Source organism: Callospermophilus lateralis, chromosome 2 (assembly GCF_048772815.1).
Source record: "Callospermophilus lateralis isolate mCalLat2 chromosome 2, mCalLat2.hap1, whole genome shotgun sequence".
In the NCBI taxonomy this organism is placed as follows: Eukaryota; Metazoa; Chordata; class Mammalia; order Rodentia; family Sciuridae; genus Callospermophilus; species Callospermophilus lateralis.
In genome coordinates this window covers 138516547-138532345 of record NC_135306.1, presented here as the reverse complement: position 1 = coordinate 138532345, position 15799 = coordinate 138516547, and the positions used below count along the sequence as shown (strand labels likewise).

At 41.0% G+C, this 15799-nt stretch overlaps 1 protein-coding gene across 2 annotated transcripts in view; it reads right to left on the bottom strand.

The window, feature by feature from the left end:
• Positions 1–15799, bottom strand: part of Me3 (malic enzyme 3) — a 194142-nt gene that overhangs the window by 73963 nt on the left and 104380 nt on the right. For both annotated transcript variants that reach the window (XM_076846550.2, XM_076846551.2), the window contains one exon: positions 397–472. In XM_076846550.2, the coding sequence (XP_076702665.2) occupies positions 397–472 (76 nt within the window). The remainder of the gene's footprint in view (positions 1–396; positions 473–15799) is intronic.

The following is a 15799-nucleotide window of genomic DNA, read 5'->3' as shown; positions in this document are numbered from 1 at the left end:
GGTCTTTTAGTCACAGCAGCGAAATAGCTGACTAAAACAGTGTGTATATTTTATTTCCTTTATGGCATGGCAGCTACTTGAAAATAGGGTCTGATTTCCCCCGTATTCATCATGGAAATTGGCACTATATATTTAGCAGATATGATGAATATATATTCTGGATGATGATGATGATGGTGGTGACAATGATGATAGGCAATTTCATATGGGTGCCTTGTTAATATAAATCTCTGCTCTGTGGTTTTGCTATAATAAGTCTCTGGTCTGATCTTGAGAAACGTGTGCAGTATATATCCTTCTGCATCACAATCCTCATTTTATAGGCGGAAATGACTGATGGCAAGTTGAAAGGATTCACCCAACATTAGAGCAATAGCAATAAAAATAGGATCATACCTTGATATTGTCTTCTGGCCAAGAGTTCAACATTGTTGCAAGATGGCCTTTGTCATGAATGGTGATAAACAGCCCGCTAGGGAAACAAACACATATACACAGAGAAACCAGGCAGTCAGACTTGGAACAAAGCAAAGATCATGAGCGCTAGGTATCATTGCGTCACTTAATTTTGCCCATAGACCTGGGTAAGAGTGATCCTTCTCCAAAGCCCCAAGTTTGGAAGATCTTATTCTTGCCCTCCTCCTATTATTCTTCTCCATGGGGTCTAGGGCCCATGGGGCCAAGGAATATGACCCCCATCCTGTGTTTTCCAGAGTCTGCACCCTTTTTTCTCCCTCTGTACCAGGTACCCCGGACCCCAAAATTCACAGACTCAATGACCCTAAAGATGCTTCAGAAACTGTGGTTCTCTTCCCCAGAAACTGTGGTTTCTCTTCACCCTGTAGTGGTTGGACTCCTAAACTTGGAGCTATGACTGGAACTTGGACATGTAGGTTGAGATATCCAGACTCATGTGCATGAGGTCTCTGAAATGGGGTATGGAACAGGGATGGAAATGGGATGGGGTTCTAGACATTGGATAGTTTTCTCTGCATCACTGGCCAAACTCAAACTTGGCCTTCCAGCCCATCAAGAAGGTATGTTTCTAAATGTAAGTTAATAGAACATATTTTATTTAATAGCTTATTAGCTTGGTTTAGAACATTAAATGTTTAGTATGTGGATATGAGTCTTCTGCCCTCCGGGCAGTAGTAAGAGGAGATGAGTATTTTTTTGTGTGTGGGGGGCTTTCTTTCTCTCTCACTCACTCTAGTAGATGTCCCACTGATCTGTCATCAACCATTAAACATGCCCAAGTCTTTACTGTCCTAAAAACAAAGACAAGACTTCTGGCTTCTGATAGTGACATAGTAGCTTATATAGAATAATCTTCTTGCAGATAACAATTATAAAATTATTCATTACTAAGCAATTATATTATTGTTATGTTATGAAGTGTGTGTGCGTGCGTTTGTGTGTGTGTGTGTGTGTGTGTGTGTGTGTGTGTGTTTATGGCAATGAGGTTAGCCAAATGTAGGTTAGCTTTCTTTTGAAAGAAAGAATTACACCTTTTGAAATTTGTGAATTTGCAGCTCTTTGTCTGAGGACAGTTCTATCTTCAAGAAACTTAGGGCAGCAGAAAGTGAAGGTTTTACTAGGTTGAGGTATCAGAGAATAGAGCTTGGGTAGAATAACAGTCAGGAAGTGCAGGGGGGAAATGCTGAAGGGGAAGGAGCTGCAGAGGGGATGTGCTCCTAAATCTGTGTATTAAATCTTCCCAAGTCACTGACTGTTGAACTCTGCATATACAGGGGGCCTGGGGAAAAAACAAAAACAAACCCCCAAACTATTGCAGCTGGAATCTGAAAGAACTGAGCAGAGATTTTGATTACTGCTGATCAGGAGAGACATTTCCTTCTCACTGTTATTCTCTCTCTATGTGATCTCATCAATGTCAAAGCATTTGGCCAATGATTCTCAGATATCTGAAAACCAGGATTTCTTATCTTTGGCACTAATGATATTTTGGGTTGGGCAATTCTTTGCTTCGAGGAGTGGAGTTGTCATGTGAATTGTAGAATGTTTTGTGGCTTCCCTGGCCTCTACCCACTAGATGCCAGTAGCACCTCACACTCTGTTGTGACAACTAAATATGTCTCCAGATATTAGCAAATGTACCCTGGGGGATAAAATCGTTCTTGGTTTTAGAGCCCTTGCTCTAGATCTTTGTATTTAACTGTCTACCTGACATGTGTAGACTTCATACTTAGGACATCTGAAAAATTAATGATCTAATCTTCCACCACTGTGACTCAAAGGCAAGACAAAGCAAAGGCTCATTCCTCCCATTCTCTGCTGGTCAGCCACACGGGCCTTCTTTCCAGTCCTTCATGTGCCATGTTCTTTCTACCTCAGGGCAGTTCATATACTATTCTTTCTGACTGGTACAGCTGCCTCTTCTCACTCTTCTTTAGTTAATTGCTACCTGTTCTTTTGATAATGCCAAACCAAAGTAGAGGCTCCTTGTTATGTGCTCCAAGTTCCTCATCCCTACATATGCAAACATACAACATTTATTTCTGTGGCTACTCAGGTAATACACCCTCACACCCCAATTAGACCAGAAGCTTCATGAAGGCAAGGTCTGCACTTATTTTTGATAGTGTACATCACTGTAACACCAGGGTTAGTCAATAACAGATGTGCAAGACAAATTTTTTAATAAATGGAGAGGTGAGTAAATTAATAACCACAATGGTTGAGGGATAAAGATGAAAAGTGTTGAATAAAGTCGGATCAGAGTCAGAGCACAGTCAATTTGCAGGGGTATTATCTTGTATCTGACTCAAAGGTCATGTGCACTGTGCTGGCTAATGCTGGACAATGCTATGCTATCTTGTTATGTGCTAACTTGTTATGTGCTCCAAGTTACATGCAATGCTACAATGCAATGCTATCTTGTAGCAGGGAAATGAACACCTGGAGGATGGTGGATAGGCAAAGGCAAAGGAAAACATTCAAGATGTGGGGTTCAGGGCCCTATATGGTTTAGAGTGTCCCCCAGAAATTAATGAGACAACACAAGAATTTTCAGGGGTGAAATGATTAAACTTTGATAGGTATGATCTAATCAGTAGATTAATCCACCAAAATGGATGTACTAGGCAGTAACTGTAGGCAGGTAGTGTGTGGGCGGAGGAGATAGGTCACTGGAGGCATACCTTCAGTGTCCCTGGTAAGCGGAGCTCTCTCTCTTCTCCCTGATTGCCATTTCCTGAGCAGCTTTCCTCCTCCACACCCTTTCCCTGTGATGTTATACCTTACCTTAAGCCTGGAGGAATAGAGTCAGTCAACTATGGACTGTGTCTCAGAAACCATGAGCAACAAATAAACTTTTCCTCCTCTAAATTTTTTTTTTCAGGCCTTTTGGTCATAGTGACAAAAAAGCTGATTAAAAAAGGTGTTATGCACTACATTGAAGGGAGCAGTGTAGGCATTTGACTTAACTTACTCAGAAGGTTTGAGAGCAAGCTGCAGGTGAAGGGTACCTGAGTCTGCCACCCCAAAGCATGCCTCTTTAGTCCTGCATGGGCGAGGGAGTAAATACCCATCGGAGAGATGGGCTGGTTCTGAAATAAGTTATGAAAGTAATATATCAAGAAATAAAGAGGAAAAGGCAAGAATTATATATTTGCAGAGCAGGGGTGTGACAGGTTGAGCTGACCAGAGGGGTCCAACTTCTAACAAAGAAAAGGCCTGCCCTTGCTTTAATTATATTGGTACAGACCAAAGGGGATGGATAGGGATATCCTTCAGGAGGGACAGGATGGGAGTGGAGATAAACAGGTTGTTGGTGCTTGGCAGATTATGCCCATCTCCAGCAGCTGTGTTTGAACTTGGAGCTGTGAGCTAGGTCAGGATGCCAGCATGATCTGGGCTTTCTTGAACTGGGGAATTTCACCTAGGAGTTCCCGGAAAAGCGGCTTCCCTGCCTTAATGGATCAAACATTGCCCAGTTCACACACAGCTCACACATGGCTCCCAACAAACTGTTACTTTGCATTAATCAGGGATGTGGGAAAACCTCTAAAAATTGGGCACAGTTTTATTTTTGTAAAGGACATTTACATTCATAAAAAATTTTCCATTTGACCAAATACCTCCCTCTCCTGTATCAAAAGAAGGACTCTTATCAGTGAAGAAGGCACTGACTTAAATCTACGTAATAGAACTTGTTGCCATACTTTTTCTGGACACCTCTTTAAAACCCCTGCCCTTCCAAAGCCCCAACCCCCCCCTTTCCTTTGTTTAATCTAGAATAGTATTAAATTCCAAACTCTTTTTCACCCCTTTGGATACTCATGAATGCTCCAATGCAGAATGGACATATTTTTTGTTTTTCTCTTATTAATTTGTCTCTGGTCAGTCTAATTTATAGGGCCTCAGCTTCGGAACACAAGATGCATAGCAGAAAAGATTTTTTCCCTTCCCTTTTACAGGCATTTGCCAGGCCATTTTGAAATGTCCCATCAGTTAAGACAAAAACTAAGCATTGGATTGGAACTTGTAGCTAAAGATAATCTCTATGAAGCTTAAGTTTGGCAAATTATACTGTGTGGATAATAATGAGCCTTAAGGATTTCCCTGGATGAAAATAATAGTTACACATAAGTTTTCTGAAGTTTAAGTAGGGGTAGTGGTGTCAGTAGGATAAATGAGCCAAGTTGAACCTATAAACCTAAAACCTTTTAAAGAACTCTTAGGCCAGGTCTTTTCAGCTGCCACTCTGAGGTATGACTCCAGGAGGTCTTGCTAGAGACACCTCTCATATGAGTTTGGTTTTCACCCATAGATGTGGCTTTAATATTTCTTCCCTGTCAGTTCATCTAGAGCATAGTCACACAGGATGATAATGCTAATGTAGGACATCTAGAATATGGTACCCCAAATATCCATGACTGTGTACCAGTGGGCACTCCTTTGTGGGTTGTCCTTTGCACGGTTACTCCTTCTCTCTTTGCCTAGCATTCTAAATCCTAAAGAGAAGCTGCATCTAAATAATGAAGATGTAAAATGCTAAATAATCTTTCTTTAGATTTAAAGAAAGATTACATCATCAGAACATCTGGTGACCCTCAGATTACATCAGAATATGTAATGCCCCTCCTTATTCCTTAGTTCTGTGCATAAACTAACACAAAGCATGTCAACTGCTACGAGGTTTAACTTGCAGAAAATTAATAGGTCTGTCTAAAGAACTATACAAAATAGCTCCCAGAGGTCAAGGTCCATTGCAATTCTCTAGTCAGAGAAAAAGAGAAAAGGAGACACACTGTGGTTGAGGAAGACTCCCCCCAGCATGTAGGTTTCCTACCTGTTAATCCCTACACCCTACAAAGCCCCTTTCATGTACCTGAGTTTTCCAAGATGGAGCTTTGAGGATGATAGCTCATTCCATCTTCTTAGGACCTAAAGTAAATAAATGGATTTCCTTCTTATCAACTGCCAGCTCTCAAGTACTGACTTTCAAGCAGTGATTGAGTGGCTGGACCTTGGTTTCATATAGACTATAGGAGACCAGACTATGCTACCCCAAAATATGCTACTGAGGATTATTTCGAGCTATTTATTTTGAGAAACTGCAAACACAAGGAGAAATTCTGAAAACAAGTAAAAATTATTTTGTTTAAAGATAAATTTACATCTACAAAAGAAATCTCATTTGCAAGAAGGTCATCTCTGTATCAGGAAGATGATGGTTCTAAATCATTGGAAGCTCTTATTAATAAAGGTGGCATCAATTCAACCCATGTCACAGCCTTACCTTTGTTTCTTAGTTACCTCACCATTATTGGCTGTCCAACAATCTTCTTTCTATGTTTCAGTGCAAAATGATATAGAAGTCTGAACACAAAAGCCAGATCTTTGAGAATTACTCATTCTCTGAGTTTCTCCCAGAGATATACATATTCTTAATTTTTTCTTTTGTTAAATCTGTTTGTGCTTACAGGGGTCCATCCCAACTAAGAAATATGAAGATACAGTAAATTAGATTTGCTCTCCTACACTAACAAGGAAGCCAGTTATCTTAAGTTAGAAGAAAAGGGTCTTAGCCCCAGGCTCACTGATGACCTCCAGACCCACCTTGGGAAAGTCACTTAATCAACACTAGCCAATCCTTGGATGTACTTCTGGTTTCTGGATGCTCTTAACTTGGCCCTGTTCTAGAAATATCTCTCAGCCAAACAACCTTGATTCTCAACATTCCTTCTATGACCAGAGCCCAGATAGAGACTCAGTAAGATGCTTAGAAAAAAGTGACATATTGAGAAGTTAAGATCTATGTCCTATTTTAGACTTTAGCAAAGCTTTGGTGTGCTTCATTGTAAACACAGGAGAAGTATGATTGCTGAAATTATCTAGTACATTAAAATAAGCCATCTTTGTTAATAAGAGCAAGGGGGAGAATGGAATACTTGAAAGGAACTTTTTTTTAACATTTAAACTTGAGCTACTAAAAATTTCAGACGAGTCTTTTTTTTGTATCTATAATTTCATGCTCTGAATTATATCTTTATCTTCCTTCAAAAGTATCACCTTTTGAGATATATTAAGAGATTTTTTACCACTTCTCAAAGTGCGCCTAAACCTACAACTGAAGTTCTGGTCAGCTGAAGAGTGCAGAAACTCACACCTCTGCATTCCTTCTCAGTGGTCTCAGAAAGAACATTTAGGTGCCTCAGGAGTACTCCCTCCTGGTTCTGCATAGCTCCACTCTGAGAACACAAACACACACACAATCTATTTACAATAATATAAAATACTGACAAGCAAAGAAGTTGCAAGCCACTCAAGTGAAATTTTAGAAAAAATGTCAAAGGGAAGGAAGCATAGATGCGGGGTTAAATGCACATGCCCTGGATGACAATCCTTCTTTTCAGTGTAGATTGGAGGAAGGAACATCACCTACTTCTTACCTTTGCTATAATGATTAAATAAGGTGATGCATGTATTATAGTGTCTGCTGGCACATGATGAAAACTCAACAAATGGTAGGTAGCTCTTTGTGTTGCTGACTTAGTGTAGGATTTAATAGTGTGATCAAGAGTCAGATCATCCTGGTTCAAAGGCTGACAATATGTTCATCAAGGCGCCTGGCTCATAGAATCTAATTATAAATTAATATTTTAACTAGAATGCTACCTCATCAATGCAGAAGACATGACTGACCTTTATATGTGGCTTTTACTGGTAAAAGAGGAAGGTGGTCATAAAGTGTGGCAGATGGAAAATCTTTCATTATATGGGTCAGTGAATGGGGGGGAAATAAAAAGGGCCTTTAGAAATTAAAAAGGCCCTTAGTGATACACAGTTGGGACTAAAAGTTCTCTACACTGGCTGCAAGAGCTCATACTCAATGAGAATGAGGTCAAGGACAGCTTGAAAGGGAAAACAAATCAAAAAAGGTCGACATTCATTGATTAGGTCAATCAACTTTTTTTGAGTGTCTCTGTTGCAAGGACCCTGGCAGACCCTTTGTGTACATCATCACTCTGCTTATGCAGTGCAGCATCATCGCTCTACAGATGAGATGAAGAGGCAGCGTCATAAAGGGGGAACTGAGATCCACACATGGATCTCAGAAACATGACCCCATTAGGTGTGTGATATGGGGCAAGTCATTTCACCTCTCTGGGCCTTAGTTTTCTTATCAGTAAAATAAGGACAATGTGTTATTCATCACAGAATGACTGTGAGGATCAGTTGAGACGGTTTGCAAACCTCCACCCAATGCCAAGCCTTACAGACTTATGAAATTTAATATTTGTCTGACCCTGTCCAATATGGTGAGTCTGAGCAGCAGTGCTAATGTGAGACTCTCTGAGCACATGCTGCTGCTCTGGTTTCCTTGGTAGTCCTGTCCAGATGTTTGGGGTACTAACTTAAGTGCCCAGAGGCGCTCTGTGTTCCGTAGCTGGGTCTGTTTCAACCTTCTGTCCTTGAGAAGGAGCCAAAACCCTGGGAATGAATGATGCCTGGAGGAGCCTTGTCTTTGACAGCTGTGTGACTCATTTTAAGTGTGATGTTACCATCCTGTTGGAGGCATGAAGGGAAGCAGGGAGGTGGGACGCTCCAAAAGGCCCACGCCTGGCTTTGAGCCCAGAGATATCTCCAGCTTTGGAGTAAATTTTAGGCTGCCTGGGGATCCCCAGGTGCTGGATATCCTGTGGGAAGCAGATGCAGCCTGAGTACTCTTCAAGGCTGGTGGCTCCTCTGAGTAACTAGAACTCCTGGGGCTGCGAAGATGGGCATCTGGGATAGAGGCACTCATGGGAATCTCACTGTTAATAGCCACTAACTGAAACAGCACAAAGACAAAGTAATTTAGGTACTGATGACTTCTCCCAAGTTTTTCCTGTTTACCTCAGGAGAGCAATTTTAGAACTTGAGGGGAATATATATCTATATGTATATTTCTTCTTCTTCTCCTCCTCCTCTTCCTCCATCTCTCCTTTCCTCTCTCTCTCTCTCACCCTCTCTACCCCCTCCCTCTCTCCTCTCTCTCTCTGCTTACCAGCTGCCATAAGCTGAACAGCTTTCTCTGCCATGCCCTTCTTTCATAATGTTCTGCCTCACCTCAGGCCCAGAGCAGTGAAATCAGCCAACCATTAACTAAAACCTCTGAAACCATGAGCCAAAATAAACCATTCCTCCTCCAAGTTGTTTGTGTCAGTATTTTTGGTCACACCGATGAAAAGCTGCCTAGTAGAACCATAGCATCTGACTTATGGCTTTCCTCAAGTTTGGATTTTCGTCCTGCACTTCCTTAAACATAGAGCACATCTCTGTCATCTGATGCATAGTCATCAGGACCCACTGGACAAAACAGAGAGGAGGTATCCTGAGAAGAGACATGGCTTCTCTTGCATGGCGACTTAAGGGTAAGTGCAGGAGGGAAGGGAAGACGTTCATGCTTAACAAAACCCACGCTGAATATTTACTCTGCTCTTTGATGTACTTAGTTCATTTGAAAGGCATATTTGTTGTGGGATGCTCATCCTGGAATAAGACTGAAAGTCTTCTTTCTAATCATATGTGGAAGCAATTAACTCTGCCTTCCAAAAACATCGTATGCTCTCTCTTCCAGGCACAAGACGGAATGCTCCATGATTTTCTGAACTGAAACACAGCCTGGTGACCTGCTTTGGCTAATAAAATGTGAGTAAATTCAACCAGATACTTCTAGGTGGAAGTGTTTAAGGGCCATTGCGTGATCTAACCTTGTTTTTCCTCGTTGTCATTGCAACCTGTACATTTCAGATAAGGCTACTTTATTAGCCTAGTTCCTGGAATGAGGATGACACAGAGTACAGTCCCCAAATTGGCATTGGTGTTGGTAGTGATAGTGGTGGTGGTGAAGGTGGTTGGGTGTGTATGTGTGTGTGTGTGTGTGTGTGTACGTGCAAATGTGTGAAAGCAAATGTACATAATGTAGAGGCGCGGAGTAAACTTTATTTCAAGCATTGAGAGTTCAGGGCTGCTTGTTCCACAGCATAAGCTGACCTTGGTATAATTTAACAAAATCTTTCAGAGATGCTCAATATGTAAAACAAAATATTGGTCTCTGCCTAAAACAGAAACAAAGGCCACCCCCTTTTGAGGGATTTCTCATTCCTTTTCATCCCAGCAGCCATTAAATACCTCAACAGACCTCTGGCAATGACAGAAAAGGAAATGAATTCCTTCTTGGAAGCAGTGCTATGGCATTGGAAATTAGTAATTGAGGCTTAGGAGATTAGATCTGCAACACATATCTCCTCCCACTACCCTGTATGTTCCAGGAGGCCTAGAGAGCACCTGTCTTATTCACTGCTGTAGCCTCAGGCCTAGCACAGAGTCAGGCATACAAGAGGCACATCATAGGCAATATCTGCTTTAGGTACCATGTGTTGTCTAGGTTGTGGTGCTGAAGTGAGACACATTTGGGCCTTTTCTTCTTTTTTTTGCAGTTATTAACTGGTTTATAATAAAATTCCAAGGTGTTTCTGTGAAGGTATTTAACATAGGACTCCAGTTCCTGGAAGAACTGAAAAGTCACACTGCAATCTACCTACTTCTTAGATACAAAGCCATTTGAATTGTCCCTCCTGCCTTCAAAAAATCAGTTGAAATTCTTACTTCAAGTACCTGTGATCTTATTTGGATATAGGGTCTTTGCAGAGTAATCAAATTAAGATGAGGTTTTTAGGTTGAGTCCTAATTCAATAGGACTGTCATCTTTACAAGAGGAAGATATAGGCATACAGGGAGAAGATGACCATGCGATGTGGAGGTACAAATGGTGGCAATGTACCTACAAGGAATGGGATGCCAAGAATTGCCAGAAGATAGCATAAGACAGAAGAGGTAGGGAAGAACTTCCCTAAAGGTTTCAGAGAGTCTCTGGCCCTTCTGACATCTCACTTTCAGACTTCTAGCCTCCAAAACTGTGATAGAATGCACTTCTGTTGTTCCAAGCCACCCAGTTTGTGGTTACTTGTTGTAGCATCCCTAGAAAACTAATATTCACTACTAACATAGTAGCCACTAGTAAAAGTCATTTAAAGGAATGTCTGTACATTCCTTTAAACTCAAAGTCTGTTGGAATTTCATAAGGGCAAGTGCAGGTGAAGTTTCCTCCCAAGGAAGGCTGGTAAATTACATCACTATCTCCAGTTTCCATCAGGAGTCAGAAAACTTCTCTTGAATTTCAGAACTTAGTTACATGAGAAAGAAAAACAAAGATAATGTTCACTTAAGGGAATGTTATTTCTTGAGAAAAAGACTCTTAGGCCTTATCTCAGCCTGCAGAGGAGTGACCCTTAGAAATTTCCTAAAATAGAATTAGAAAAAAAAAAAAAAAACCAACAACAAAACCCATTGAAATAGTGTTCCTTTAGGCTTCCTGGCACCAAGTCCAACACAAAAAGAGGACTTAATTAAAACAGGGTCAGTGACATTAGGCAAATGACTGCAGCGGGCTCAGAAGAGGGACATGTACTTTCAACTCTGTAACAAAGACTTGCTGTTGCCGAGGAAAAGCACCATTCCACACATATTTTGGCAGGAAGGGAACCTGTCCTCCAAAAACCCACAGAGGCTATTTTTAAAGCCCTGCAGCAGCCTTCCAAAGCCAGCAGCATTGCAGGAGAGAGCAGTTCTAAGAAGACCAGGAAGTAGGTCTAAGAAATAATCTACAAGCCAAGCACCTAGAGAGGCAGAGCCCTGAGAGATTGCAGTGAGGTCCCTGCCATGCCTGGAGGAACTGAACAGTCACACTGCAGTCTGAAATGTCCTCAGGGTAGTATGACTGAAGTGGGAGATGGGTGCCTATAGATCAATCACTGGGACAGTGGTTGGTCACCATCTTGGGTTTTACTTTCTCTCTTGAGGACATTTGGATTATTTAAACACACTGAACACCATGGCTGATTTCCTGCACTCTGGACAGCCCATCCTGTTTCCCCTTTGTTTCCCTCTGAGGTGGGACGTTACAAAGGGACTGGGTGTATGTCCCTTTCCCTGCCTGCTGGAGGTCCCCTTTCCTTCTGACCTTCCCAGATAACAGTGGATGTGAAGCGCTCCTATCTTTGGAGTAAGGCTTAAAGGTATGGACAGTGTTGTCTGTCCAGGTGGTGCCATTAGTGGGACCTTGGAGTGGGCAGGGCTTCCTGGATTTTATAAGCTCAAGGTTGGCAATTACCTTGATCCTGCATGGACTTTAAAAAAGAATTCTGCTTTGTGTCAGGTATTATGCTGGGCATATTGGACACAAAGAATACAACTTTGTGTCTAAACCTGAAGGGTTTTCTGATTTAGGCAGATCAGGATAAAAGTATAGTAAAATGGGTTCTAATAGAGACATTAGTGAGGAATGAGGAAAACCACAGGATAGGCAAGCCCGGAATGGCTGGATCACAGAGCCAGAGAGCAGAAGAGAGCCTTTTGGCCTTCCCCTTTCTCTGTCTCCCTCTTGCTGTGGGGTGGTTTTCCCCAAGTAGACTTGAAACCTTACAAGTGTAAGGACCACATCCTTTACTTCCATTGATTTCCAAGGTTCCCTTAATGTAGCCCTATAAATACCAAATCTACTCGAGAAAGGGATTTCTAAATAGATGGCATTTCTTTTCTCTCCTTCCCTAATTGTGGGAATGGATCAGTTAGGACAGAGCAGTAGAAGTTTTTCACTACTATATCTAGACATGTGAATTTGAGAATGTTACTAGACCTCTACGAACATGTTTCCTCATTCCCAAAATGAAAGAAATAGATCAGATAACCTCTAAAATTCTTCAATTCTACGTCTATAATCTAGCAATCCATGGAACAGATCCAACAGATATCCATAGAATCATTGCAAGAACACAGATTTGGAGCTAGATAGACTTGATATCGAATTTCAGATCCAATCCTTATTCGCTTCGCAAACTTACGTTACTTCTCTGGGTTTCGGTTGCTCATCAGTAAAATAAAGCTGTCATCACTAAATCAGATTCACTCAGTTCGTGTGAGCATATACACGTACCTGTACAGTGTCAGTCATAAAGTAGCCTCTTGATATATTTAAATTGGAACTTTAGAAATGTTTGCCAAAGAAATGAATGTCAGTTTCCCTCTAAGAAACAGAATTTCATATCATGGTTAACAGAGCAACTTCATATTCTGGTTTCCCTGGTCTTGACACAATTATTATTTGTTTTCCTTCTCACTCTCTAGAACCTGCTGATCTGAAGATCCATTGTATTAAATTCAATACCACAAACATTTATTGGGTGTCAACTATAAAAGGTCAAACTCATTCTTCTGGTGGCATTGTTGGAATCCCTTCCCTGTGTAGTTAGTTATTCATCAGAATCCTAGTAATAACCCAAAACATATGCAAAATGTATCACCCAAAGTCTGTGCCTTTTTGATACTGTTATGGAGCTGGGGCCTTCTGAGAAGCTGAGGCGCTGCGAAGACCACCTCTTCAAACCCTGATTCTTGCAACCAAATCAGAAAAATTTCAGACACGTCATTCGAGTAACAGGAATGAGTTTATTGAAGGGATAGGAAAAGGCAAAGGGAACACTCTCAAGGAAGAGAGTGGGCCCTTTCAGAGAGGAGAGGGACAATATGCATCACCTGCACTCTAGTTTTATTGGGGATCCCAGAGAAGTTTCCAGAGAGTCCCACCCAGGTCCACCTCTTGATTTTTGACTGATGAAAGGGTGACAAAAAAAATCCCCATTGTCATGGCAACTCTAGGTCACCCTAGCCCATGCTGACTGGTTCTAATTGGATTCTTAACCATACATTCTTACAGATTTTATGGTTAAGAGGAACTATATCTCCCAGAGTTTCAGGATCTAGTCACAAAAGTCTCTTCCTTTGGGGTAACTTGGGTTCCTCTTATCAACATTATTTTGGGCCTGCATTTCTCCTTCAGTGAACAGGTAGCTTACTGAGGAATGTAACATATCCTGTCCACTGAGGCCAGGCAGGGCTGCAGGTAAATTGCTTCTTGGAAAATAAAGCATGTGGGGGTCAGCACAGTGGGCCCATTTTACAGAATTATTCTCTTAACCTTGTGTTCCCACCGTCCTCATATGTCTGTTCCCTAACAGTACCATCTGTAATGCACTATTTGCTAAACTCTGCATAGTTTTCAACACAGACAAAAATGATGAAGTAGTAAAGGTTTTAGATCAGCATACCTCAGGCCTGGTCTTGGTTCCTTGGGGTCCTAATCTTTGGCCTCAGGTAAGTCATGTTATTATTGCTTTATGTCAAATTTACAAAGTAAGAAAGAAAGAAATCAACATTTATTTTGTACCTACTAGGAACATTTACAAATGCTGCAGCATTAACTTATGGCCACAAGCCTGGAGGCAAGCATTGTTGTCCCTACTAACACCTGACAGTAGTGGGGCTCAATGAGATGGGATTATATTACTGAGGTAAGGAGTAGCCAATAGCAGGGGAGAGCAGGAAAGAAGCTACTATGCCCTCCTGTGTCTCCTGTTAAAGTTCAGGGGAATCTGTAAAACTCACAACCCTTTTTAGAAGATAGGCCTCTATTAACATACAGAAAAACTAGAATAGGTTTCTAATTTGCTTTTATTCTCTTATTCTTTCCTGGAATTTGCAAATATCATATATTGCTTCAGGCTCTGTGTTGATTATGAGATAGTTTTTGGCAGTTAAAAAACGTTGAGTTGAATTCCAAGCATTGGGGGAATTTCTCCATCTATTCTCTTTGAATAAGAAGGATCCTGATAAGGTATGTAACAAGGCAAACAAGTGCAGTTTTCATTCAAAAGTATGAACACCATAGAAAAGCCCTGTATCACCATCGCATCATTAGCCAATGGAACACTTTATAATTAGGAGAAAAAGGCTCCATAGATGGGAATTTTAGCTGAAATTGACACTCCTGTTCAAGTAGAAAATCACTTCGGAATCTGAAAATTCAAATTCTGCAACTCACAGATGCTTTCAATTAGAACAAAGGTTAATGTAGTTTCAGCTGTTACTTGAAATGCTCAAATGTGCCAAGAAACTCAGAGTTGGTACAAAGGAGTTTTTCTTCCACTGAAATATTTACTCCTCCAGAAATAATAATCACAGAGGCTTCAGGCCCCCTTTCCCTGAGAAGTCACACTTAGCACTCTTTACTTTCTTTCATGGCTGTGAACATGGCAAAGACCCACACATGTCTCCACTTCATAAAACAAACATCTTCCTGCTGCCTACAAGGCTTTTGGTTAATCTGGGTCTCTGGGCAGTAAATTTTTTTGGAACAAGTCTCTGTTCTAATGCAAATGTCTGCTATCTAAAGCTAATAATGACCTGAGATTCTGAAATTGTTGTCCCCCTGACTCAGGGGCACAATGAGTCACTTGTTTATGTGTACATACAAAATAAAGAGAAAAAAAAACCATCCTATCTGCTTGTTTTTCCAAAGCAGGTTGGAGAATTACTCACACATTTTTTTTTTCCATTGAGTCATAAATCTCTACAGTTTCAATTTGAGAAATAGGCTAGGAGCTCAGAACCCCATGAAGACATGCTGAAACAATAGGCCCCCAAGCCAAGGCTGAAGTTGTAAAAGCTCGAAATCCATTTTATGCTAGCATTTATGAGGCAATTCTATGGCCAGGCATCTGAGTCTTATCTTGAAGCAATTTGTAAGCGGAAGACCCTGCCCACTTTAATTTATCACATAAACATTTCTGGAGCTATCATTGCATATTAGTCATGAAAGCTGGAATTTAATAAGAGAGAACAGAATGCAGTTTCAAAGAGGACAAAAGTTCACTGGGAAAACATATGTTTAAATCGCAGGGACCCTGATCACTGGAAGCAAATGTAAGAGACAGCTAAGTGCCTGGAACTAAATGTCTGAAAGGGCCACTCATCAGATGCAATTAGGCAAGAGGAGGGAAGAAGGACACATTTGACCTAATTTGTTGTTTTGACTAAGTTTAGCCCCAAACTGCAAATCTCTTTCAAGGAAGAATCTCAGAACGTTCAGATCAGGAATTTCCAAGGCCAAGGAAGTATTTGTTTTGAAATGGCATACATCTTTGGTGAGAAATAAATCTCAACTGAACCCTCTCCAATCTGAAAAACATCAATGTTATTATGAATCTTAAGAACAGAGGCTTAGAACTAAATTGAACTAAATTCCAGGTCTAGATTAGTAGCTGAGCAACCTGGGAAATGATCACATTTGAACCTCAGTTTCCTTATCTGTAAAATAAGGCCAATAAATGTTGCTAATAAAGTTATATGTGACAATTCAAAGCAGTGAGCACAATGCCTGGTTCACTTAGAT